The sequence below is a fragment of the Mastomys coucha genome, unplaced genomic scaffold, assembly GCF_008632895.1.
Source record: "Mastomys coucha isolate ucsf_1 unplaced genomic scaffold, UCSF_Mcou_1 pScaffold5, whole genome shotgun sequence".
NCBI lineage: Eukaryota > Metazoa > Chordata > Mammalia > Rodentia > Muridae > Mastomys > Mastomys coucha.
In genome coordinates this window covers 4,568,751-4,595,545 of record NW_022196911.1, presented here as the reverse complement: position 1 = coordinate 4,595,545, position 26,795 = coordinate 4,568,751, and the positions used below count along the sequence as shown (strand labels likewise).

The window sequence follows — 26,795 nt, the reverse complement described above, 5'->3', positions numbered from 1 at the left end:
TTTTTTTCAGCTGGCTTACCTTAAATAAGCCTATAGTTCTCTATGGAACTAAGTTCTTGAGAGAAAGAAGTGATGGACGCGAAGAAATAAAAAAAAAAATCTAGCCTACCCGGAAAACCTGTCTACAAGCAGCAAGCAACCAATCACCATCTTTCCTGCTTTGGACTCTCAAAGGCCTGCGGAGCCTCCCAGAGGCGGGGCTACAAAGACCACGCCTCCAAGACTCGGTCCCCCTCTTCTCTCCCAGCCTGCACCGCTTTCGGCCTGACGCGTCCTGAGCTCCCAGGACTTACAGACTTCCTGTCAGGCTTCGTCATTTCCGGCAAGTTTCTCCACCCAACAAGGTGACCTCAGAGGCGGGCGATCGTCTCCAAGGCCCCGCCCCCTGCGCGCATTGGAAATTTCCAGCCGCGGCGCGCGGCCTGGCTGTGTACGTCGATCGCATGGCTGCCTCGGGGAAGCTCGGCACTTTCCGCCTTCCCCCGCTGCCCACCATTCGGGAGATCATTAAGTTGTTCGGACTGCGAGCGGCGAAGCAGCTTTCCCAGAATTTCCTCCTGGACTTGAGGCTGACAGGTGGCTGAGTCGTCAGTTCGCCCGGGTCTCCCTGGTGGGCGCGGGCGGGGGATGGAGCGGGTTGGGGCGTGCGGCTGTCAGTCAAGCGCTGCTCTGAAGTCCTGCTCGCGGGCTACGGCGACGCCCTGTGGTGGACCGCTCTGCGGGCCGGAGTTGCTTCCCGCGCGCTTTATGATGAGCGGGATTTGAATTTGTGCGATTCTCCCCTTCACCCTGTTCCCAATCTGCTTCTCGTTAGTCCGGCGCAGTAAAGTGCGTCTGTGATCTCAGCCCTCGCGGAGCAGAGGCAGGAGGATTGCCGCCAGTTAGAAACAGAGACTCTATTTCAAAAACGGATCCAAAAGAGTAAACAGGGTAAACGTTCACTTAAGTCTAGGGATCTCTCTAGGGAATGGAGATCGCCCTGTAAAGTCAGACTAACCAAACGGTGCCTACAGCTACCTTGTGCCAGTGCTGGGACTGTGATACGAGAGCAACAGCAGCCATGAGTTTGCAGTTATTAAGTTTTGACATCCTCCGGCTTCTTTAAAAATAACTTTGGCCGGGCGGTGGTGGCGCACACCTTTAATTGGGATCCACTTGGGAGGCAGAGGCAGGTGGATTTCTGAGTTCGAGGCCAGCTTGGTCTACAGAGTGAGTTCCAGGACAGCCAGGGCTACACAGAGAAACCCTGTCTCAAAAAACCAAAAAATAAATAAATAAATAACTTTTATGCGGTTAAATTTATATCAGGTGAAGGTCACCAGTTTGACACCCATGTTTGGATGAGTTTTCACGGGTGTTTGTTGGTTTACTTGCCACCCAATTCATAGTAAGGCTCTCCACTTGAGAATAAGATCTATCCGTTGGAGTACTTAGCATTTTAACCCCTCTCCTTAAGTTAAAAGGAGCAGTGTGTCACACACACACACACCCTCTCCAAAATCAGTTTTGATTACATGGACCACAAAGCATAAGTTTTTTTTTTTTTTTGTTTTTTCGAGACAGGGTTTCTCTGTGTAGCCTTGGCTGTCCTGGAACTCACTCTGTAGACCAGGCTGGCCTCGAACTCAGAAATCCACCTGCCTCTGCCTCCCAAGTGCTGGGATTAAAGGCGTGTGCCACCACCGCCCGGCAGCATACGTTATTTTTATTTCTTGTTTTAGGAGTCTTTATTCTACCCATAGCAGTGTTAATTTGGGTAAAACAGTTAACTCCACTTAAGTTTTCTCATCTTTTATTTGATAGAAAGGCCTACAAGCACCTTAAGATACCTACTTCTAGATTCTTCGGTTCTAGCATCCTCTCCCAGTCATTGGCACATACTAAGTATAAAGCACCTTTCTCCGCTGAAATGCAGTCCCCTGTGTCGAAGGCTGGCCTCAAACTCACTATACAGCAGGTATTATCCTGCCTTCTCCCAAATACCGAAATTAAAAGCATATGCCTCCATGCTCAGTTACTGATTGCTGACTATGGAACCCAGGGCTTCATGCAGGTTAGACAAGCACTCTTATCAATTAATTGAGTTACATCACTAGCCATTCATTTTTTTTTTTTTTAATTTGTGCTGTCATGTGCGTTCCTGGGAGTAAGTTCCAGATTCTTAGGTTCTTTATTCAGTCTTTTTTTATATGGGAACCAGAGTGAAAGTAAATAAAGGTACTTGTCCTAGTGAGCTCAAGTGGAGCAGAATTGAAACCCAGACTTAGGGGTTTGACACCTCATCTTTGATATCTGGCTGCACTTAAGCGTTCCTGCGAAGCTTAAGAATGAAAGCTCTGTCCCACCTGTTGCCTCTTTCCATTTTCTAAACTGAAAATATTAAGTTCAGAATTCCCTTACTTAATAAATGACTCTTATTCCCTCTGAGAGACCAGTTGGTAACCTGTAACCAAAGAATGATTTGGCTTTAGAATCCACACCTTGCTGCGAGGTCCTCTCCAAGCCATTTGCTTTTCTTTATGACATTGTACAAACTAAACAGGAAACAAGGACAGCATGCAGTCCCTATAAATTATATTAGAATGGTAGCTGCAGGAGTTAGTAACGGACATGTACATATCAAGATGCATAGCCGGCTAGGGGTGCTCATTTCCTCACTGTAGCTATGCAATACAATACCGTCTGGGACTGGGTAAGCAACACTTTGCCTTTCAGCTTACCTAGATCAATAATAACCATTAACTGGGACTGTACAGTGTCAGTATACGGTGACAAGAAGTGCTAGTATGTACTCAGTAACAAAATTTCCACCATCCAAGGAGGCACCGTTGTGTGAATTTTAATATCTTGCAGTTAATCAAACCAGTCCATTGTGTTTTTTCCAGAGCGATGGTTAGGTGCAGTGGCTACTGTGGTGTGTGTGATTTCTTAGATTCTGCCAACTTAAACTAACTGAACAATTAGTAATTCCATTTTAACATGAGTATTTGCAAGGCTTAGAATTTCCAGTAGTAAATCCAAACTTCTTTATCTGGAAATAATGAAGAATTCAAATTTCAGAGTCTAGTGATGTGGGAATTTATCATGGTTGTCATTCTGACCTCCAAATAACCATAGGTGAAATGGAAGAGTGAGTGTGCGAGGAGTCGGAGCACGACCTGAAAGGGCCGTCATAAAGTCCTGCACAGTCAGCCAGCCGGGGCTTGGGGAAATTGTGGGGATAATCTTCAGTTAAGGAACTGATACAGTGGTATAGGAGATCATTGACTATTATGTATTGGTTTAGAGTGAGAGCTAAAAATCAATAGTGGCCATCCTTAGGAAGTTTGCTGTGATAATAAAGGTAACTAAAACTTTTTCTTTCTTTTTTTTTTTTTTTAACTTAGACAAAATTGTAAGGAAAGCTGGCAGCCTAACAGATGTTTATGTTTACGAAGTGGGTCCCGGGCCCGGGGGAATCACAAGATCTATCCTCAATGCCAACATTGCTGAGCTTCTGGTGGTTGAAAAGGACACTCGGTTTATCCCAGGGTTACAGGTGAGATGCTTCAAAAGTGTCCTTTTTTCCAACAGGCATAAACCAGGTGAAGTCTTGGGCTATGATTCTGAAGTCCCCATGTTGACCAAGAACTGGGCAGGCAGTTCACCAAACTGCAGCTCTCCAGGTCCTCGCTCAGGGGTTAGGGTTGTAGAGTCTCCGGAAGTCTAGAGAGCTGCCTTGCAGGCGTACAGGAATCCTCAAAAGGTCTGTTGGCTGCAGCTTCAGTAAAAGCGCTTTCCACATGGATGCTCAACGAATTAACCATTTCTAAGCCATGCATATCAAGCATGGCTCAGTTCTTTAGAAAGCAGTAACAGTACATAACTGTCAATAGCAGTGACCAATTGGCATGACTTTGGAGAACTTTCTTTAGGCTCCAGAAAGCATTTCCCCACGCAAAACACTAAGAAGATATTGCTAGAGCCTCATCAAGAGGAATTAGTTGGTTGAGTTTAGGCATTTTGTTTTGTTTTGTTTTGGTTTTTGGTTTTTTGTTTTTTGAGACAGGGTTTCCTCTGTGTAGCCCTGGCTGTCCTGGTACTCATTCTGTAGACCAGGCTGGCCTTGAACTCAGAAATCTGCCTGCTTCTGCTTCCCAAGTGCTGGGATTAAAGGCATGCGCCACCACCGCCCAGCGAGTTTAAGCATTTTTTTAATGAGAGAATTTTTTGGTATGAAAAAAGAAGTTGCACCAATTAGGATTGTAGATGAGTCTGAAATTTCTGCATGTAGTGTTAGACATGTGGGTGCTGGGGACGCTTCACCTTGACTGGGAGAGCACTGGAGTGAGTGTCTTCATGCCTGTCTCTGGCTGGCAGTAGAGAATAGGCTTGTTTGTTTTGATTGTTCCGGGGACAATGTAAAACAAGGACTTAGAGATTAAAGAAGGCAGGATTGAGGGTTTGAAGTAAGGGGACGTTGAGTTTTAAAACATTGACAAACTGTGGGTCATTGCATCAGATATCTTGTACAGAAATTCCTCATAAAACACACTTGATGACTGAATTGCCTTTGATTCCTGTATCATTCTAAAACTTTAAGAAAGCCCCAAGCTTTAGACACATATGAGTAGCAATTTACTATGTGTCTGTAAGATAAAAGTAAAATTATTCACATCCTTCCACTTGAAAAAGAGGCAAGTTGGTTTAAAACTAATATACACAAATATTTATTTGTGTATGTTAGAATAGGTTGAGAAAATTTGTTTTAAAATCTAGGATTTTGTGGGCATTTGGCTTCTGTAGTAAAATAGTGGTTTTATTTTTCTGACTTAGCTTAGTCTAGTTTTCCTCTGTTAAATAATTGCATAATACTGAATTGTATCTAGTTGCCCATCAGATTTCATTTCAGATTGCTAACTTAATTTTCGGAGTGATACATGGCGAGTGTTCTGAACACAAATGATATTAAATAGTGTGAGGTGTTTTGTTTAAGAACCACATCCCAGTTGGCAATGGAATAAGAATATTGGGTGAGATTGTGTGATGACAAAAGAAGCTGATGGCGGCTTTGTCATTCTCCTTGTTTATTCTTTTAGCTCAGTGGACACACAGAACACTGACTTTCTCACCCTTCAAAGGGGCTTTTTAATCTCCCATCTGTGATATACATCTTTCCCATTAATCAGAGGGTGAATAAAATCTGTATTAATCCCCATATTAATTTATATAGTCTACTCTGTTCATTAAACTAAAGATGTCTGAAGACCAGCTTATTAAAAGAGCAACCACTACCCTTCTCTTGTCACCCAACACCATCCCTGGAGTCCCTGTCTCCTGACGCTCTGCCTTGTTCTGCTGTCACTGTGCGCTGTGTCTATATTGCTCCTTTTGGTGCCTGTCTTATCTCTTGGCAAAGTAAGTAACACACGAATAAAGATCATGGTCTTTATTCCCCTGTATCTCTACTCCAGAGCAGGCATTGAACAATGCCTCATGTGGGAGATAAAATCCTCATTGACTTTGTATATGTATCTGAGCAGCCGACTTAATGTGTCCTTTGATAGTAAAAGTAAATAGTAACATTATCAAGAAGTTTTATACTGGTTTTTTTTTTTTTTGTCTAAATATCAAAGCTAATCCAAGATAAACCACAGGGAATATACAATTGATTTCTTAGCCATTTCACAAGCAGCAAAATGAATTCTTAGTGTCTTTCTTGCAGGAAAGGAACTGCCTTAAGAAGAAATGATGGATACTAAATTATCAAATAGGTTTCTTTTTCCTGTAAAGAATGTTTCAGTGTGTAAAGCTATGCTCTATTAGATGTCCTAAATTAATCATAAAATTGAGTAAGAGCAGAAATAGGTGATCTGTTTTAAGGATTTCATTTTAGTGGTCCCTAAGCTAATAAAATTACTTTTTAAAGAAAGTGTAATAATTTATAAAGTATCTTCTGGCTGAAAGTATGTCATTTGCAGCTTAATTCAGTTGTTACAGAATAGTCATGAGGCTGCTGTGGGGGAACGCAGTACCAGATGATAGCGTGTCGTGTCCCTTTTATGTGTTGGAAGGGTAGGTAACATGTCCAGTGTGTGAAAGCCGCATGGGTGGGTTTTATGGTAAGGGACATTCATGCTTACCCCTGGATGCAGGATTGACGTGGACTGTGTGACTTGTGTGTGCCTGTTGGTGGAAAATCCTCTGTATTCTACCTTGTTTTACTCCGAGCATTACTACTAGCATTTAGTGAGTGCCCAACACTTGGTAATCATTCAGTGAATCATGGGATTGTTACTAGTATTTAGTGGATGTCTGACACTTGGTAATCATTCAGTGAATCATGGGATTGTTACTAGTATTTAGTGGATGCCTGACACTTGGTAATCATTCAGTGAATCTTTTAGATTTTCCAGACAGGGTTTCTCTGCATTGCCCAGGCTGTCTTGGAACTCAGTCTGCAGATAGGCTGGCCTCAAACTCAGCAATCTGCCTGCCTCTGCCTCCTGGGTGCCAGGACTAAAGGCGCCACCACCATGCCTGGCTTTATTGAATTTTGTGAACATCAAGTTATTGTCCCCGTGTCTTGAGCACCGGTGGTGATTAAGAGTTGATTGAGGAGAGAGTTAAAACCAACATTGCCTTCTGCTAATGTCGTCCTGTACCGCTCAGGTTGTGTGTTTCTCTGTCACTACTTTGTGGTCATTTACTTCACTTGCATTCTATGACTGAGGGGATTCTCTATGCCCTGGAGTAAGGGGTGAATTTGTTGTTTTCTTTGTAGCTATCGTAAGGCAGTGACCAAGTTGTTGACTCGAAGCTTTTTCTGCTTTCATAGATTAATGCTATAAATTTCTTCTTTGTCAGAAAACTATAATTTTGATGTGTCATGTTTCTTCTTTAATTCCATTAAAAGTAATTTTTATCCCTTTTTCTACTTGTTTTACCTACTAGCAACTAGAATAATACAGCTAATGTTTATGAAGAGTTGGCCAGTGAATACTTCATTTTACTTTAGAGATACTAGAGTTATAGAAAATTTTCAGAAGAAATTCAAAATGCCTGTTTAACCTCTGTTTTCATTTTGATTGGCATTTGACTTGTGGGCCATTTAGAAATGTGCCAATTAGTTTGCATTTTTCCATATATCTTTCATTGTCAAAAAATATACTTGTGTAGCATACAATGGCAAATTATTCAAATTTATTTTATAGTTGTAGAACAGAGAATTAGTGTTTTGTATGTAAAGTACACACAAATGCCTGAAAATTATTTGTATGTGTGTACTTACTTACTGGTTTGAGGAAGGAGAGTATGGTGTCTAATACTGCACTTTAGTGTAGGAAGCTCAAGGAGTCATCTCAACCAATAGGTTAGGTGCTCTTGGTGGCATTCTGAAACACAAAGGAAATCATTGACTATGTTAGTATGGCATCAGGCTTTTGGGGATAAGTGTGGAGGAAAGTTCCAGGGATCGCAAAAATCAAATGGCTGCTGTGCAAGTCTGAGATGTGCCCCTTATAGCCTTCTCCCTGTTGTTGGAGCTGTTCTAGCTCTGCCTTCTCCCTGTTGTTGGAGCTGTTCTAGCTCTGCCTTCTCCCTGTTGTTGACGCTGTTCTAGCTCTGCCTTCTCCCTGTTGTTGACACTGTTCTAGCTCTGCCTTCTCCCTGTTGTTGGAGCTGTTCTAGCTCTGCCTTCTCCCTGTTGTTGGAGCTGTTCTAGCTCTGCCTTCTCCCTGTTGTTGACACTGTTCTAGCTCTGCCTTCTCCCTGTTGTTGACGCTGTTCTAGCTCTGCCTTCTCCCTGTTGTTGACGCTGTTCTAGCTCTGCCTTCTCCCTGTTGTTGACGCTGTTCTAGCTCTGCCTTTCCCTTTCCTACCTTTTACCTGGTGGGCAGGAGCCAATAGATGGATGAATGGACGGAAGTTCCTATAAACATCTTCCTTCCTGTCGCTTTATAAAGTGTTCCCTTATAAAAAGTCATTTTGACATGTGGCAGAAAAGTCTGCTTTTAATTATAAAGATAATGAGATTTTGTAATCTTTTTATCTGTAGTACAGTTTTGGAAAGGAAGAATGCCTTTCTATTAGGTTGACTACTTTCAATAAACGTGTTAGTTACCGTAGTCAACCATAGGACAGAACTCCACAAGTAAGCAAGTCATTTACAGCCAAAGTGATTCCTTAGTCCACGTGAATCACAAGTGTAGAGGTGGATGCAGAAGCAGGTCTGTGGTAGCAGCAGTTACTACGGGGTAGAAAAGCTGCAGAGACCAAATGGAAAGTCATCCAGTAGTGAGGGGTCAGGGTCGACGCCTCCATAACCCCTGTTCAGTACCTCAGGTCATCAGGGAAACTGCTTCACTTCCACAAGCTCCTTCCTAGAGGAGTGCCTGCTGACACATGATAGTGTGAACACTGTGTAAGGAAAGTTACTTAACTCCCACATGTCTCCATCTCTTTTGGATATTTTTTTAACTTTCTGTTTCTCATATACCTGTAATTTTTCTCATGTTTGCTTTAGATTTCTGCCTAGCCCTTCTGCTAGTATTTATTCCAGCAGATTTGGGCTGCATTCCATGACAAATTAGGATGATGGTAATTAATACTTAGTTCACACAGTGTTGATGCTCTGAGCTCCTTACTGTGCGAAGGTGGCATGAAGCACACCAAATAGCTATCTGATATAGTTCTTTTTGTTCTCAAGGAAATTTTAATTTCTGTCTAACTTCCAAGAATTGCCTGAGTTCTTTCCTCATCAAATTAAGTTGCCAAAAAGCCACCTAGGTAGATCATAGTTACAGCCCTGGAGAAACACTTTCACAGCTTTGAATTCTCAGAGGAAAGAATGCATCTGCCTATGCTATCTGGCCTTAAAGGTGTTGTTATCTGGTTACTAAAGGCATGGCCATTATATTGTTTCATGTCCCTTTACAAAACCTAATACAAGAAGAACCATTTTGTCTCTTGGGAACTTGGTATAATTCCTTCTGACACAGAGTAAGAATGATATCTGCCACTATGAACGCCCGGAGCTAACAGTTCTTCTCAGAGTGTTAGTAGCAGTCACTTTTACATGTATGCATCTCCTTTTTATGGTGTGACTTTCTACTTTTTTCAGTCTTAGTGAAATCCTTTACTCAAAGCCATTTCATGTTCCATTTTAGAAGAATATATTGAAAATTGACATTAAAATAATAGAAGAGCTTGAGAGTGGCTGTGCAGATACTCACCTGTTAGCTGCTGGGCTGGGCTCTGAAGCCCTCATGCTGTCTCCAGGTTTTAAAGTGTAGCACTCAGGGTTGTTCTGGAATCGGGATAGTGATTTCTTTCACCCCACAGTAGCAGGATCTGGTGAGAACAGTTTTATCTCTGGCTGGGTACAGGGAATCTATATGTGTGGTTGCTGAGTATTGTTTTAGGTGTTTAAAAGGTGGTTTTCTATAATCATGGTACCAGTTCAATCGGGTTAGCATATCCCCCAACCCCGTAATTGCCTTAGGCTTCACTCCAGCTCTTCCCTCCTGCAGTGACTTGGACAAGGGAAGCTGAGGCTACACAGATGTCAAAGAGGAAACTGACCTTCTACAAGGTAGATTTGGTTTGTCTTGACTGAGTGTTAAATCTGAGTGGGAGTCGAGTCCAACAGAAATAGAATAGAAATACAACTTTGTATTGGAGAGGAGAGGAAAGTAGATTGCTATTTTTGTCAGCTTTAGTATGCAGTTGTGTGAGAATATGGAAAAAATTAACATTTCAAACACAATTATCAGAACATTTCAATTAATACCAAAGAGGTAGGTTTACGTTGTTTTGCTTTAGTCCCAATTACTAATTACTTAATTACTTTGTATACATTGGCATTGTATAACAAAAGCTTTTCGTTCTACCTCTTTGTTTTTTGATATGCTAATTTGTTTTGTTTTAATTATGTGAAGCATAATTGAAGAAAAAACTTAGCCCTTTCCATTATTGGTAAATGTTATCATTAAATTCACTGTTTATACAGTTATCAAATAGCCATAAGAACATTCTCAGCTTAAGCATCTTGAAATTACTGTGTTTTCTAAAACAGATTATCTGAAACTGATTGGGTTAAATTTTAGCAAACCATGGTGATTTAAAATAATCCCTGAGTATATTAATGTCAGGTGTATGCAATTATTTTGACGAACCATATCAAATTAACTGATCAAAATTAAAAATGTTCACCCTTTTGCTAATACAGGCATTTCAGATATGTACTTCAAATTATTATTTTGTATAATCTTGCCTCATTTTTACAGAGATAAGTTCCTGTACCCCACAAATTTTGGGGACAAACATATACAGTAGTTTTCAGCTTCATGAAAAGTTGAATGCTGTATGATCCACAGACTCTTTTGCTTAGTAAATGCATATTAAACACCTGCTATACACTGCTGTCACTGTGGACACACACTATTAAGGAGGCAAGAAACAGATCTTCCCCAAAGAAACACAGTTGTCAGAGAGAAAGAAAGCTGCACACGGGTAGCTGCCATAGCATATTCACTGCTGTCAAGAACTGTGGGCCAGCACAGTGAGCAAAGGTAGAAGCAGTCAGGTTGTAGCCTGGCTCCTTTGGTCTCCTCTCTGCCACAGGATAAACACAGAGGGGAGATCAGTCAACAAGTTATGTGCCTCACTTCAGTGTCTCCCCTCTGGCTTTTGTGAGGCCTCTTTCAACCTTTGATCAGTTTTTGAAATGGACAAAAGGAAAGTGTTAGGGGAAGTATCTTTACTGACATGAGGGACAAAGCAGAGGCAGAACTCTCCAGGAACTTTTGGCCATCCCTACATAGTCCTAGGCTATCCCTCGGGTCGCAGCAACTCAGTTGGAAGCAAGGTACTCTGAGTATGGAACTGAGACAGTGGGGAGGGAGGGTCACAGTTCCCACGCAGTCTGGCCAGCAGTGCTGCTGCTCACTGATGGTGCAGTCCTGCAGCTTAAGCATGGTAAGCTCAGCTCACGGCTTTCATTTTACCAAGAATAGCAAGAAGAAAGGTTTGTAGTGAATGCAGGATTTCCCACCCAGTTCCGCTCAGTCTTGGGGCTCATTTGAGCTAAGGCCAGCTTTTAGTATATGACACTAAGGACTGAAACTAAGGAGAGTACAAAGAAAAGAGGTTTTAGCCAGGCAGTGGTAGCACATGCCTTTAATCCCAGCACTCAGGAGGCAGAGGCAGGTGGATTTCTGAGTTCGAGGCCAGCCTGGTCTACAGAGTGAGTTCCAGGACATCCAGGGCTACACAGAGAAACCCTGTCTCAAAAAAACAACAACAAAGAAAGAAAGAAAGGAAGGAAGGAAGGAAGGAAGGAAGGAAGAAAAGAGGTTTTATTGTCTAGTTTGGTTTGGTGAAGCTGGGGTGGAGCACACAGATTTGCGTATGCTGACAAGTATTCAACCCTAGAGCTAAGTCCCAAGTCCTTACTGTTGTCTTTTGTGCTAAGAAAGGCAGAAGGAAAAAGGAAACATGATCAGAAACAGAAGTAGGCTGAGAGGTAATGGCTTCGAAGATAATGCAGGATTATTCTTAGGTTGACAGTGACTGTGATTCAGGAAAGTAAGGATGCTGTGGGCAAGGAGGGTCTCAGAATGTCACATGCCACCTGGCCTGGCAAGGGACTGCCTGCTTAGTTTGGGTTTACTCAGAGATTACATTAAAAGTTTGGTTCTAAGCGGAATTTTTTTGTGTACATTTCATGGTTACAGGCTTAGTTGAATTATTCGTTTTCATGCACTTTACTCTGAATCCTCAGTATTTCACTGTAAGGTCTCTTAGTGTTGTGTTAACTCTTCTAGATAGAAGTCACAAGTTATGGTAAATCCCATGCAGGAGCACAAATCATTCTGTCAGGATTAGGTTAGCATGCTGTTTGTTAAGCTGTCTCAGTATTCTTCTCTACTACCTAACACCTCACTGCATTAACAGGAACACCATACTTTCAGGGGTGGGGTCAGTGCTCACACAGTGTTCAGCTTTCCCACCCATTAATGTTGGGCAGGGTTACGAGTTTTAGCTTTGCTGCCCTGAAGTTTATGAGCTCATTTTATTGACCTTTTGTAAAATAGATGCTCTCTGATGCAGCACCTGGGAAACTCCGAATTGTTCATGGAGATGTGCTGACGTATAAGATAGAAAAGGCTTTTCCAGACAACATTAGAAGACAGTGGGAAGATGGTAAGTGCCTTTGATTTGGGAGGTGCTTCGTAGGTTCATTCATTTTGTTTTTTGCTGTGTGTGTGTGTGTGTGTGTGTGTGTGTGTGTGCGCTTTGTCATTCATATTATACACATTTGTATCAGCTGTTGCTATCTAATATAATAAAGTGCTTGTGTTTATATTACTTCTATTAAAATTACCTGAACAAAATTAAATGCTATTCATTGTAATTTTTTTCTGCTTTCATACTTTCTTCCAAAATATGATCAGTTTTTCTGATTTATATTTCTAAGACAGAGTCTCACACTGTAACTGAGGATGACCCAGAACTCCTCATGTAGGCCAGGCTGATTGTGAACTTGAGAACCCTCCTGTGTTAGCCTCACGAGTGCTGGCACTGCAGGTGTGCACTACCATACCTGGTAGAGCTCCCCTAACTCTAATATCCTTGTCTCATATCTACATTTTAGTTTATCTGCAGTTAACTTTGTTTTTATGACGCCACATAAATGATTGTTACTATTTTTCAAATGTTGTAAAGCAGGCTACCCACAGACCTTGACAGTGATTGACTAGCCAAGGCACTGTCCCTTCAAGGACAGACATTTACTGGCTACCTGCAGTGTCTAGCTCTTAGGAAACCAGATAATATAGGGCATGTGGATTGCTAACAGAAACTCTCAGAGTAAGTGGAAGAAGGATTTTGAAAGATCTAGTCATTCCTGTGTCTCTGGCCTCGCAGGGTCAGGCTCCTTCAGAGTCACTTGTGTTTATAGTCTCCACCTTCAAACTGACCCTCTGGTCACAGAGCCACAGTTCTGTCACTGGCCCAGCTATGTTAGGCTCACAGCCACCTGTCTGCATCCGTCATGCAATTGGTTGTCATATATCACTAAAGACTCAATTGGTTGTCATATATCACTAAAGACTCCTGTGCACGAGGTTCATGGTTATGAGAATCCACCATTCTCCTAGCGTCTGAGAACTTACTCTCACTTTTCTTTGCCAGTGGTTTAGAGGTTGAGTGCTTATGGTTTTTTGTTTTGTTTCTGTTTAACTCACTTCTTGTTTGTTTGAGTCTGAGATTTTCTTTGGGACATCTTCACAGGCAAAGGATTTGCCTAGATTACTCTATCCCTTTAGTTTTATTCCTCACTTAAATATTTCAAGCATTCATTCAAATCTTAGACTCAGCTAGTATCCATCTCCTGGGCATCTGATGATCTGACAGCCCCATGGATATTTTAAACTCATCATGTCTAAAGAAAATTATTTTTTTCTTCAAAACACCTAATTTTGCAAACTTTCATAGAACTTTTTCCTCAGTAAATACAAAGCTAATTATTGGGAGGAAATACATTTAAGAGAACTGAAAAATACCAGGTGATATCTTTTTTTATGCCTTCCTTTGATTCTCATAATATCCAGTTAAATTTACATTTAATTAAGATCATAGTCAGAATATACTCATGTACTCATTGCAAATTGTCTTTTCCCCCATTCCCACCAAACAGATCCTCCAAATGTACATATTATTGGAAATCTGCCTTTTAGTGTTTCAACTCCACTGATTGTCAAGTGGCTTGAAAATATTTCTCTTAAAGATGGCCCTTTCATTTATGGCAGAACTAAGATGACGTTAACGTTTCAAAAGGAAGTGGCTGAGGTAAGTCTCTTCTTTTTCTGGATATTTCATGAATTTCAGATTCCCAAACAAAGTACTACTTTATATTTACCACTGTGTTTTCTATGGTAAGGCTTTTCCATTACAAACAGAAAAACCAACAAAAGCCATCCAGAAGTTAAGACTTGTAATGACGATAAACAGACATGACTACTAGATGCTCCCAGTAGAGACTGTGAATTATATTGCCAGCCAACGTATACACACACACCCTACCTACCTCAGTGGTGCCTGCTCATAGCCTGAGTAGTCTAAGTTTACAAAGTGAATCTCCATGGTGAACAAGGGCAGCTTGCAAGACATGACAGCCAGGGTAAGCTTAAGGATAGGATCTGCCTCCTACAACCTCACCTCACCACTCTGATTGCATCTCCTCTCTGCTCCCTAATAGCAAAGCAATAAAGACTGAGTTTTGGATTGTTCCCTTCTGTGGTCTTCTCATGTAGATCTGTGTCCATGCATGTCATATACTTTAGGTTTGTCCACTCTTAAGCTTTCTTTAAAAGCAATTATATAATATGTGTGTGTTTATTGTAAACAACTTAGGATTCACACGTGCTCATAGTTTTTTATGTTGCTCTATGTCCTACCCACTCTTTCTGTAATCTGTCCAGTCTCATACCTGAGGACCCAAGATTCGTTTCAGTTCTATAGTGTTATGAACAAAACTTTCATGAAAGTTCTTAGACACAGGGGCAAGCTTTGTATAAGATATGTACTCAGAAGTGGAAACACACCTTCATTCTTGTCAGGTCATTCTAAACTGTTCTGCAGTCATCAGGCCTTTATAGTCCCCCCTACAGTGTGTGCATGAGTCCATTTTGCTCCGTAGTTTTGCCAGTACCAGGTAGTACTAGACACTTTTATTAATCTAGGAATACTGGTGTTGCCTTAGTGTTTTACTGCTGTGAACAGACACCATGACCAAGGCAACTCTTGTAAGGACAACATTTCATTGGGGCTGGCTTGCAGGTTCAGAGGTTCTGTCCAGTATCATCAAGGCAGGAACATAGCAGCATCCAAACAAGCATGGTGCAGGAGGAGCTGAGGGTTCTACATCTTCATCTGAAGGCTGCTAGCAGAAATGGCTTCCAGGCAGCTAGGACGAGGGTCTTAAAGCCCACACCCACAGGGGCACACCTACTCTAACAAGGCCACACCTCCTAATAGTGCCACTCCCTGGGCTAGGCATACTCAGACCACCACAGGTGTGTTATACTAATTTTTGTCTTTGCAGAATTTTTAAAAAATTAAGCACCATTATGTCTTTGGGTCACTCGGGTATTTTACATTGAACTGCTTGTCCTTGCTGATATTCGGTTGGATCATCTTCTGTTTGCTGGTGTGCAGTTATTACATATTCTCTGTGTCGCACTGTTCTGCAGGTTTCCTTTCCCTGTGCTTAGATTATCATTGTCGTGTTACAGTGTCTCTTGGGAATCTGACATTTCCTTTTACTTTTTACTAACATATATGAATTATACAGTATAGTGGGCTTCATTGCAACATGTTCACACACACCTAGATAATGCACTTTGATTCTGTTCACACACAGACGCCCCATTACTCTCTCATCATTCTCCACCCTCCTTCTCATCTCCTTTCTTAAAGATCAGACATTCTCCATTTTTAATTTATGGCTGTTTCATATCTTACTGGAGAAATCATTTTATTTCTAGAGATCATAAAAGTTTCTTTCTGTTTTACTTTTCTATCCATAATTCACTTGGGATTGATTTTTGTGTACAGTAAAAGTAAATTGTGTTTTACTCTTGTTAGCATATAAATCTCAGCCCATCTATTGTCATCTGCCCTTCGCTGAAGTCTTCTCAGTAGCACTCTGCAAAAGCCCAGATAAGCATCGGTGTGATTAGGGACACCAGAGAAATGATGAGGTGTCCCAGCACAGAGGGGAGTCTTCAGGAAGAACAACCCCCATGTCAGATAGGTCAGTTAAGACAGGAATTTGACTAAATGCCTGTCATGCTTACATGTATTGAGGAAATAGTTACACAAGCTTGGGAAAGTCTAAGACTGAGTTACTGATAAATAAATAGATTATCAAGTATAGGTGGGGGTGAAGCAGCAAAAGGTAATGCTGAAAAGGTGGAGGATGGAGCAGAGCGGTTAGGGTGCTAGCTCTGATTATACCACATTGCTAGGTTTGTTCTCTTCTGCTGATGGATTATTTGGTAGTTTTGTTCTTGAACAACACAATAGAAATCCCAAGCATTGAGCTCTCTTAATTCTTTAAGAGTGGGAGCAGAGGCTTAAGTAGTGCAATCATGTTTTCAGTGGCTCAGCTGCAGCTGTGGCTTTAATAATATTTGACTTCACCGTAGGCAATTATTTGTCAATAAAGGTTTAGTTAAATTTTTGCGTGAATATGGAGTTATTATATCAAGCTCATAATTTATGGAATGCATTAGAAGTATGGGTAATACCGGGCCTTTTGACGGACTTTCACACTTTTGCAGGTGAAAGTTTCAAGGGAAGACTGGATAATAGTATTATCTAATGCAGTCATGAGTGCACAGGATGTATTTTTTTTTAATCTCAACTTTGTTGTGAATTATAAAACAGAATTGAATAAGCACCTTCCTCTTACTCCCTTCTCTAGGATTACAGGGTTCAACCTGGGCATACTAAAGGGCATGTAAATGGCGTTACAGCTCAGAAAATGGAGTCCAGCTGTGTAGCAATAGTTGAGTGCACAACACATCTCATCTAATGGTCTCTGTATAGTTAAGACCGGCTTGGCGTGCTTTGTTGTCTTCCATGGTTTGTAGAGTACTCAGATTTGAACCCAGGTCATCTGGTTCCAGTAGAGCCATGAAATTCGAGTTCTCTGTTCTGCTAGGCCTATGGGTTTTTCGAGTGGGTCCAGCATCATCCTCTGTTTTCTACCACTTCCAGGAGACTTTGGCTGGTCGTGCTTGCATCCCTGGTAGGGAAGATGTCACCCCCTATTAATGACAGAAGTTCATTGTCTCTGGTTGGAAAACTGTGTAGCTTCTCAAATACATGTATACTTTTTCTACCTACAGGTATTTTAGATGAATAACAGAAACAGACAAAAGTGAAGGAAATACTGTCCTTGGGAATTCTTTCATGCCTCATTTTCTGATCCTTAGAGTGACTTTTAAAACATAAGGGTTAGTGATTTCCTTCCACTAAAAAATTAACTCATTTGTTCTCCTGGCCTTTTATTGTGAAAAATCACCTATTGATACTTTTTGTGTTCATACCTTTATCTGTGCTATGTCTAACATAAAAATAGTAATATATATTAAATGGTTAGTAGGCCATTAACATCTGAGGGCCACTTTCAGTGTAAAGCCTTTGCAGACTTTCTGGACTGTGACTTGAGTTTTTGTTCAGTGGATTAGCAGTTCTGAGTGCTGCTTTATGCTAAACCAAAATCTAAGGCTCATATTTTCATCTCTACAACCTGGTATATTTGCTATGGAGATTGACAAGTCTAGATTATGAATTAGAACACCCCCTCTCTGACTGTACAAAGTGCTTCATGCTCAGAGTAAAATATATTTAACTATGCTTTAAGTCAAATTAAAATAATTCTACCCCTTTCAAGTTGAATTTTTTAGTTAAAGTAATTGTTAAATTCTTTTGAATTCACCACTGGAAACGTATATTTCACGTGTAAAGTAGCATATTAGCTATGTCTTAAGAAGGAAATCCAGGATAGCCAATTCTTGGGTTCCTTTTTAAGGTTCATGGTTATATTTTTGCTGGACTTTAGTTTTAGAGATGTGCTTTATCACCAGGCACAGTGAATTGTGCCTGTAATCCCAACACTTAGGGGGCTAAAGCAAGAAGGTTTGTTCAAGAATATTCTCTTTTATATTATACTGAAGAGCATTTTCTGTGTCTTACATAAGCAGGCAGTTGTTAAGATGGAGAGGAGTTGAGGGGGCACTGACATGGGGATGGCCTTGACGTCAGGGAGAAGCTGAGATCCAGACATGGCTTAGGGGATTCCTCCACTTCCCCTCCAAAACCTGTTCCTTTGTTCTGTTTCAATATTTTTATGTATATACATGTTTTACCTGTATGCATGTATATGTACCACAACCATGCCTGGGGCCCAGGGACCCCATTGAATCTCCTGATCCTGGAGTGCTTTGAACCACTGAGCCATCTCTTCAGCACTCCACAACCTGCTTTAGTCTTACTTAAGGTAAAGCTCTAAAAAGCCAGGTTATATGATATCTCATGCCCAGAACAGGTTAGAAGCAGCCACAAACGAGCTATTATTAGATTAGATGATGTGAGTCAGGGAAGTAAGAGGAAGAAAACCCCCCACAGCTGCTGCTCTGAAAGCGCTGATGATGTCCTAGCATGGATGTGCTACCATGTGCCTGGCTTCAAATGTTTCTACTCATTACTAGGATTTGTGACCTGGGTCCTAAACAGCTAACTGGAGTCTTGGGATATCCTCAGAGCTCAAGGACACAGAAACATGATTCATTTACAAAGATGAGGGATCTTTGTACCTATTACTCTCAGTCTTACCCAATTTTAACATGTATTCCACCACTTTCACCAAATGCCACGTGGATGTTCGGAGCCCTCCTTCCCTGTGTTTTGAACAATGTTAAAAGTGGTACTCATTGTGCCCACATATGCCCTGTTTGTATATTTTAGGTGTAAAAGTAGGCACACACAGAAACCGTAAAGTTTGTATGTAAGCATCATCAGATCATGCTTGGTTTTGCCATTTTAAAAGCTATACTCTGTTGAGGGGTGTAACCTATACTAGTAATCTCTGTTACTCATTTTAATGGTTACTTCATATTTTGTTGACAAAACTATTAGCCATTCATGTCAGTGGAATTATAATGTTCCACTTTTGGGATAATATATATATTCTTGTGTAAGAATATATGCTGTAAAACTTTAGCTTTTATTGTCAAATTATCATCTAACATGCTTACATAGCAATTTCTGCCCTTTCTACTCTCACCGCTGTGCATAGAATCCCTGTAGCTTCTAAAACTTTTCATCATTGACTAGTTATTTTTAATATTCCTCTTGAACGTGAAATTATAGACTTTTGTGGTTTTAATTTACACATCTCTGCTTTATTATAAATGTAATATAGATTATGGTTATAATTCATTTATTTGCTCTGTAATGATTTGCCTTATCAATATACTGGTTGTTTTGAAAATGCCTAATGTGTAGGTATCGCATTTGTATTGTGAACACTAATTCTTTGGCCCTCTAAATACATTCTTAATCTATGATATATCTTGAGAGTACTTTAATTGAACTCAAAATAATTTTAACAGAAAAATATATTCATCTTTTGTAGCTTCTGGCTTTGCATTTTTAAGATATTCTTCTCCACTTTGGAGTCTTCAATATTACTTGTAAAAGGCTTAAATTTTGTTTTTCATTCACCATTAATTCATTTACAGTTTGTCTTTTGTTATGGTACAAAGTTGGGACCTCTGATTTTTCTCCTGCAAATGCTTAATTACACCTATACCACATAATGAATCGTCTGTCCTTTTGTTTAGACAGTCACGTCTCTCATGTGCTTGGTCTCTAAGGACGTTGTCCTATTGGTCTGTCCATACTCGCAGCAGTGCTGCCTTCATTTTCATGTCAGCTAGGCTGAAGCTCCCATGAGCATTGACATTTTCTAGGAGTGTCTTGGCCATTCTTGATACTATATCATTTTTATCTGAAGTTTAATTTTACATATATAAATTGAAGTTCTTTTTAAATATCTAGTTGGAATTTTCATGCAAATTGCATTATATCAATTTGTTATATACTTAAATTTGTTTCAAAATAAGTGATTGGTTAAAAGAAAAAGTCCTAATTTTTTGCATAAATTATTTGTCACAAACAGCCTGTATTTCAAAGGTTCTTAAATATTCAAGGCTTTATTTTATTTAAGGAAATACATGTAAAATTACCTTTATAATTCTTGGGTTATTTGCTAATTTTTTTCATAAAATGTTTATTTATAGTTGTTTTCTGTTTGACTTTCTGTTATAGAATATATAGTGGCTTGAAACTCTCCAGCAATCACTAGCAGTTTGCCTTTGTGATTTTTTTTTCCCAGTGCATTATACACGATGTAATTGACACTTCTACAGTATGTCTCAGTTAATGTTTGTTCCCTAAGTCTACATGTTTTATGTCACATAGCATGGAAGTGTGTGTGTGTGTGTGTGTGTAAAATAACATAAATAATTTGTCTTTAAAAATGAGCATCAAGTTTTGGCTCTGTTCTCTCTAGTCAGATGGCATTAACTCTTTGCTAAAAGGTATCTTTTGGCCTTTTGTAGAGACTGGTAGCCACTACAGGGAGCAAGCAGCGCAGCCGTCTTTCTATTATGGCCCAGTACCTCTGCAATGTTGAACACCTCTTTACAATTCCAGGAAAAGCTTTCGTTCCCAAACCAGAGGTAAGGATGTGCTTCTTTCCCTTCGTCTGAGTGTGAGCTGTTGTAGTACCTGTTTCACTGAAGATGCTTCATAGGAAGTGATCTCTAAGATCTAAAACTTACAGACAGACTATACCGCGCACAATTGTTTTCTTTCTACTTCTCTTGAATAAGAAATGCAAAAAAAATCACATCTTTTTTGTTTTTAGTTACTGTGTGAATGTGGAGGTCAGAGGACAGCTTGGTGGAGTGGGGTTTTTTCCTTCTACTTTTAAAAAAGGGGTTTTGATCTCAGGTTGCCAGGCTTGTGTCTTTCCTCACTGAGGTGTCTCTCCAGCCCCACCACAGTTTCTTACTTAAAGAGCTCCTATACCACCTGTTCTCTTCCCCTAGGTCAGGTGATAGAGTGTCAGGGTTTGTATGGTAGTAGCGGTCACCGGTCACTAATATCACTGCCTTCTACTCTAAAGTGTCCTACTAATGGAACTTAAGTCACATGGTCACCACCACCTGTCCTTGAGAAAAGAGTGAAAGAGTTTTGTGGTTTCTGAGAGAATTCTCTAATTGACATCTACTAGACATTTATTTAATGTGAGTATTTTTGGTAACAGTTTTAAGCTGGTGTGTATTTTAGCAAAACTCACTGTTTGATAAGTTTTTAAAGAATATAAACCCTGCACTGTCAGCACCAACTGGGACCAAGTTTCCAGTAAAAGTACATAAATCATATCCAGTTCACAGCTGTGTATTTGTATGTGTGTGTGTGTGTGTGTGTGTGTGTGTGTGTGTGTGTGTGTGTGTGTATCTATGTGCATAAGTGGTCAGTAGATAAAAGTTAACCATGATTTTAGAAAATATCTTGGGTTTTATATTGGTACTAAGTTAGAGCGTAATTTGTTAAAACTGCCTAACTACTATTATTTTGGATCTCGGTAATCTTTTGCAAGGTTTGTCCTACGCATTGTTAACAGCATCTCTGACCTCTCCCTACTGGATTCCAGTAGCATTGTCTCAGTTGTGACAACCCTGAGTGTCTTCAGGCACTGCTTCATATGCTCTGTGTGCTAAGTTCACCCCACTGAAAAGCAGCAGAGAGGAATGAAAGCCGCCTGGGCCTTGACTGCTCCTGCGTAGCCTTCCCTGCAGTTTTCACCCAGCTCACTTCCCCGTCAGCAGGTCCAGCCCACAGAGAATTGACCTGTATTTGGTATAAAGCACCTGCTGCTGGAGAGTGTCAGACATTCCTTGTCTTTAAGAAGAAAGTATTTGAGATAAATGAAGTATTACCTGGACTATATTAAATGACATTTTAACATCGGAGTCTGAGCCACATAGCCTGCCTAAACACTGATACATTAAGTAAAATGAATGAACCCTATGGGGACCAAAGCAGTTCTGTCACATCATTTGCCTATAAATATTCTTTATTAGAAGTCTTTTTAACATAACATTTTCTTTCTCTAGGAAGTACTTGACCACCTACAAGGAAATATATTTTAAATAATCATTTAAACTTGTACTGAAATGGCTCCTGTGTCCTCACAGGAAGCAGCACCTTTTTATTTTTGCTGTCCTATTATAGCATGACTATTGTGGAGCATGAAAATCCACTAAGTAAATGGAATTAAAGTACCTTAGTCTATTTTCTGTATACACACTTCTGAGTTATTAATGTGTAGACTTTTTTCTTTAGCAGTTTCTTTCTGAGTTATTAGCAAGCATAAACTAGCAAACAGAGGACTAGAGAAACTATAATGTTTCTTTGCAGCTATGAAAAGTCCAAGCCTTGTTAGAATACTTGAATTACATGTCATAATTTATATGCATATTTTAAAAACGTTCCTTTAAAAGTTACTTTACTTCTATTAATTAACTGAAGATGCTCATTTATAAGAGAACAGCAGTGTTTTTGTTAACATGAGTAAATTTTGAGGAAAAAGAATGCAACCTAAAATTGACTAAGCTGAGCAAGTGGAGTATGTGTATAAGCCTCAGCACATAGGAGGCATCTGGCTCATCCAATAAGACCCAGTCTCAAAAAAAAGGAACTTACTCAAATAGTGATAAATGTGAGAGTCACTGAGACAGGATAAATCTAAATAGTTGGAGAAGTGAATGTAATTGTTTTCTGGATGCAGAAGAGAGGGCAATGCTTGGGTAATTTGAAGCAAGCAGGATTCTTATTACTCAGCTGGTACTTTAAAAGTGCTATATTTTAGTTTGTGTTTATATTAGCTTTTTTGTGATGCAGTAGCATCTACCAGTTCATTAATTCTATCTAATCTTAATTTGCATATATTATAACACATGAAAAATTGGAATGGAAGTTGGGCCTATGGCTTATGCAATATCTGCATGAGTTCTGTTTCTCTTTCCTAGGGTCTCCTCCACATCCTATGGCTTTCAAACAGCAGGTTACTCAGACATTGCCCACCAGAGGGCAAAAGTAGGCAATATTCTTGACCAACACTAAAAGATGTTGATCAAGGACATTTTTATACTTTGTAATTAAGAAAAATAATCTAAAAGATATATTTAAAAGTTATCTTTAAAAGTAAACTAATACTGTTACCCATCACCTAATTAATCTCGTCAGGCCCTCTTTCAGTTACATACTTTAAATAAAACATGATTGCAATAATGAGAAAATCAAGAAATTCAAGACAGTAGATATAATTGTATGTGGTCATTTGTTGGCACTTTAAAGTACCTCACCTCACAATTTTTTAATATTTTATATTCTTGGAAAGGAAATTAAGCATAAGTGTGGTTTTTCTCTTCATTCTAATAAAGTTTCAGCAGGCTCTCAGAAGCCTCACTGCATGTTCACGACCCAGCTCTTTACACATAATCCTTCAGGTTGTATGCTAACCTGTTCTTTGGATGCCAGGTAGAGGTAAGTTTGTGCTTGGGAGGGTAGATCCACGGTTCTTGGTTCTTTTTTATATAAGAAGTGCAGAAAATAATACCAGAGATAAGCAGTAGCATCGCCGAGATGAACCCAATGAACACGGCTCCTCCAGGTTCATATTTATGGCTTTCCGGAATAGTCAGATCCAGAAAGTTCGCTATGATCTCCTTGGTGTACCACACTGTTGGGATTAAACCAGAGATCCCTGCAGTGATGAAGCAGGCTCCTCCAGCAAAGGAAACTTGACTCTTGGTGTGTGTGTCTCCTCCTAAGTGAGTGCATTTCATTCCTACTATGGAAGTACAAATCCCCAAAGCAGACAGAACACAGGCCAGGACCATGGTGGCCCTCGCAGTCTGTACATAGACGGGGAGCGACAGAATGGAGTATTTCAGAGTACAGCTAAACATCCCAGTGCTGTACCACGTACAGTCCATCCACAACCCATGCACCTGTACAATAGCAGTTACAATGTTGGAGCCTGCATACACATTAACCTTCCAGTTTGGCAACAGAGTAGCAGCGAGTACTCCAGACACCCCAGACATGGCCAGTATGAAAGCAAGGAGCTGGAGAGCAGCCGAGGCCATGGTGTTACTCTTGCTTCTGTTCTCCTCGAAGATCCTGGTGTGTGGTCAGATCTGTAGCTATTTCTGTGCAGCTGAGACCCACATAACAAAAGCTATGGAAAGAAGCAAAATCAGGATTGGGGGCAGAGGAAGAATAAGAAAACAAAAAGGCTTCATACTGGAACCAGAACACAGTGATAGCATCCGTGCTGCATGCATACACAGGCATGCACAGAGTCGGTGAGGATGCTGTGGGCCCATAGTGGGCTTGGAGACTAGCATCCTACTGAGGGAGCATCATGAGCAGTGCTTGATTTATGGCACAGGTGGAGTCATCTATGTAAGGGCCTAAGTATGCTGAAAGTGTCTGCGAAGTAGACATGCACCTTGTTAGGCAGCTTAGACACTTCAAATTGTAGCTGTAGAATCTGATGCAGAATTTATTTTAGCATTGTAAACTACATTAAATAGTTTTAAACAATAAAGAACAACCTCAAATCCACCTCCTCCAAATAATTGATAAATATTAGAAAAGGTAAGAACTGAAAAATTGCTTGAATTAAATCTTTATTCAGCACATACCGTGTGTGAGGAGTATGACCCAGCATAGTTTTTGAAGGAGAAAGGAATATAGAAGGAATTTAGAGTCCTGCACAACCCTTACATGGGTTAGCATTTGTTTAGCATCATGTCCCTGGTTCTAGCTTATGAAAACGATCCTTTTTCCTTACCACCTGAATGCTGCTTCCCAGTGACAATCCAGGGGAAGTGTTCAAAACTGCACCACTAACTCCCTAAGTGACTCAGAAACTGTGGCAGAGAATCTTGAAAGTGCCTGCCAGAAATAGCCACATTGCTGCGGTAGGGAAAATAATAAAATACCCCTGCCCCTTGTTTTACTTTGTAGCTGGCTTTAAAAAGACAAAAGTATTCTTGATTTCTACCTTCATATTCCTGTTCCACCATTATGCACTCCATCAGATCGTATTTACTGCTCTTTGAGAAGAAAACAATGGTCTTTGGAATGCTGTAGCACTGGTGTGTTTCTCTGCTGGAGTAACTAGTGACAAACTGCTGTCACTGTTGTGATTCTTACATACATGTCAGCCCAAAGAGCCCGGGAGGTGATTCTTGGTTTCATGTTTTGTGTCTGGACTTGAGTATCCTTCCAGAAAATGGGACATCTGGATTTTTCTTTTCCTTCCTCGAACTGAGTGAATTAATTTTTTTAGGATCTTAGAGGTGGAAGAAACCTCAGCTATCATCTAGGGTGTGATTGTTTGGTAACATTGGCGGGCTCAGGAGGAAGTACCCACGCCGCTGTCTTCTGCAGGGCTGCCGTGTGCAGCTCTCTTCTGTCTCCTCCTACCTCCTCTTCCTCCGTCCTTACAGAAGCTCCTGTCTGCTCCTTTCCTCTCCAGGAAAACAAAGGCCTACATGCGGTACGGACAGGACAAATGGTTTGCCTTTCCTTCTTGCCAAGAGGCTCATGTGTGGCTTTGTTAAATACCTAAGGTGACACTCATCCAGGCCTGTGTGGAGAGTACAAACCTGCGATAGCTGTAATTGAGTCTCTAAGACATCAGATCCTACTCTGCCTGGATTGAGTTCTGTTTTGTCAATCCCATGATTTTAAGGGATTACATTCTTGAGTCAGCCTGTGTACAAGCTTGATGATCTTAGGACTTAATCTGCTGGGAGGGGGGCAGTTTATTTCTTTTGTTTTCCAGATGTCCTAGCTATAACCAAAGCAGAATGAAAGTTAAAAGCTTGTGGGGAGGAGCAAGCACGTGTATATACAGTTTTATGCCAGTTGTTGTGAGTTCAGGCATCAGTCTGTGAGACTGCCTAACAGGCCATTTCCAGCCCAGGAGAAACCAGCAGTTGAGATCAGTGTTAACACTGCCTAAAGATCAGCTTGGTGTTTGCGTTCACCTTTGCTTTGATGGAATAGCTTACATGTTGATATATCTATAGCCACCTTTACTATTATAGCTTTCTTCCCATCAAACAATACATTTTCTAAATGTATAAATACATTTTGGTGTCATATAGATCAGTAGTCAGTTGTCATAATTAACAAGTCCAGGCAGCAATTAATTGCAGTCAGGCAAAAATCAAGTAGTAAAGACACTGCATCTAGTTAGCACAGTAGTTGGTTCCTGCACAAGATGACTTGACTTCACATCCTTCTTGTGCATAGAGAATTATGAAAAAAAAACTGTAAAGTGAGGCTCATGTCCTGCTGCAGGTACACAGGTACCCAGCACTCCTGTGGCACTGAGGCTGTCCTCGCCAACCACCTGTCCCCTCATGTCACTCTGCTGGGGGATCAAGGCACATTTAGTTCAGCAATATGTGCTAACAGCTATGGTGAGGAAATGTGAAAGCAAAGCAAGGGGGCCTCAGGTGGGAACTTGAGTCTTGAGAACACTTACATTTCCAGAACACATCACATTGAGAACAGAACCTTAAAATACGTACAATTTATGAGCTACTTGCCAAAAGGAAGTCTGTAGATTGTTTTTCAAAATGCAAAGCTAGTTTTTCCAGAAAGGATTCATTCATACCAAAAATATTTAAAACAGATACTTCTAATTCAAATGAAACAATACCCAGAGTTCTGTACTTAGCTGTCTGAACAATCTAGAAGCTTCCATACCTTTTGCCAGTAGCCCTTACAGTCTTAACTCCGCTCTGCATTGACTCTTGATGTCTTCAGTGTCTGATGCAGGGAAGCCACACGTAGGAGGCTGGGTCTGAGAGTCTGAACGTTGCCTGTGAAGTGCCGACAAGTAAGCATGAAAATATCAAAGAGCTCCTTAGAGATGAGAGGTGGAAACTGCTGATGGTGCTGGAAGATAAATACCAGGTTCTCTTTCTCTCCCTCCCTCTCTCTCTGTCTCTCTCTCCCTGCCTGTGTCTGTCTCTGTCTGTCTCTGTCTCTCTCTCTCCCTGTCTCTGTCTGTCTCTGTCTCTGTCTCTCTGTCTCTCTCTCCCTGTCTCTCTGTCTCTGTCTCTGTCTCTCTCTCTCTCTCTCTC

At 40.6% G+C, this 26,795-nt stretch overlaps 2 protein-coding genes across 3 annotated transcripts in view; one reads left to right on the top strand and one right to left on the bottom strand.

Annotated features, from left to right (window-relative positions):
• Window positions 1–333: 333 nt before the first annotated feature.
• The window catches only part of Tfb1m (transcription factor B1, mitochondrial), a 36,831-nt gene continuing 10,369 nt past the window's right edge, over window positions 334–26,795 (top strand). Inside the window, exons 1-5 of one of the 2 annotated variants that reach the window (XM_031353072.1) lie at window positions 334–576; window positions 3,387–3,538; window positions 12,075–12,183; window positions 13,679–13,830; window positions 20,175–20,294. In XM_031353072.1, coding sequence (XP_031208932.1) covers window positions 444–576; window positions 3,387–3,538; window positions 12,075–12,183; window positions 13,679–13,830; window positions 20,175–20,294 — 666 coding nt within the window. In that variant the 5' untranslated portion in view covers window positions 334–443. Of the gene's footprint in view, window positions 577–736; window positions 931–3,386; window positions 3,539–12,074; window positions 12,184–13,678; window positions 13,831–20,174; window positions 20,295–26,795 lie in introns of those variants that run through there. The other variant, XM_031353074.1, reaches the window with a different exon arrangement.
• On the bottom strand, window positions 22,870–23,774 carry Cldn20 (claudin 20). The gene has a single exon (XM_031353075.1). The coding sequence runs from the start codon at window positions 23,772–23,774 to the stop codon at window positions 23,115–23,117; it is 660 nt and encodes a 219-aa protein (XP_031208935.1). The 3' UTR covers window positions 22,870–23,114.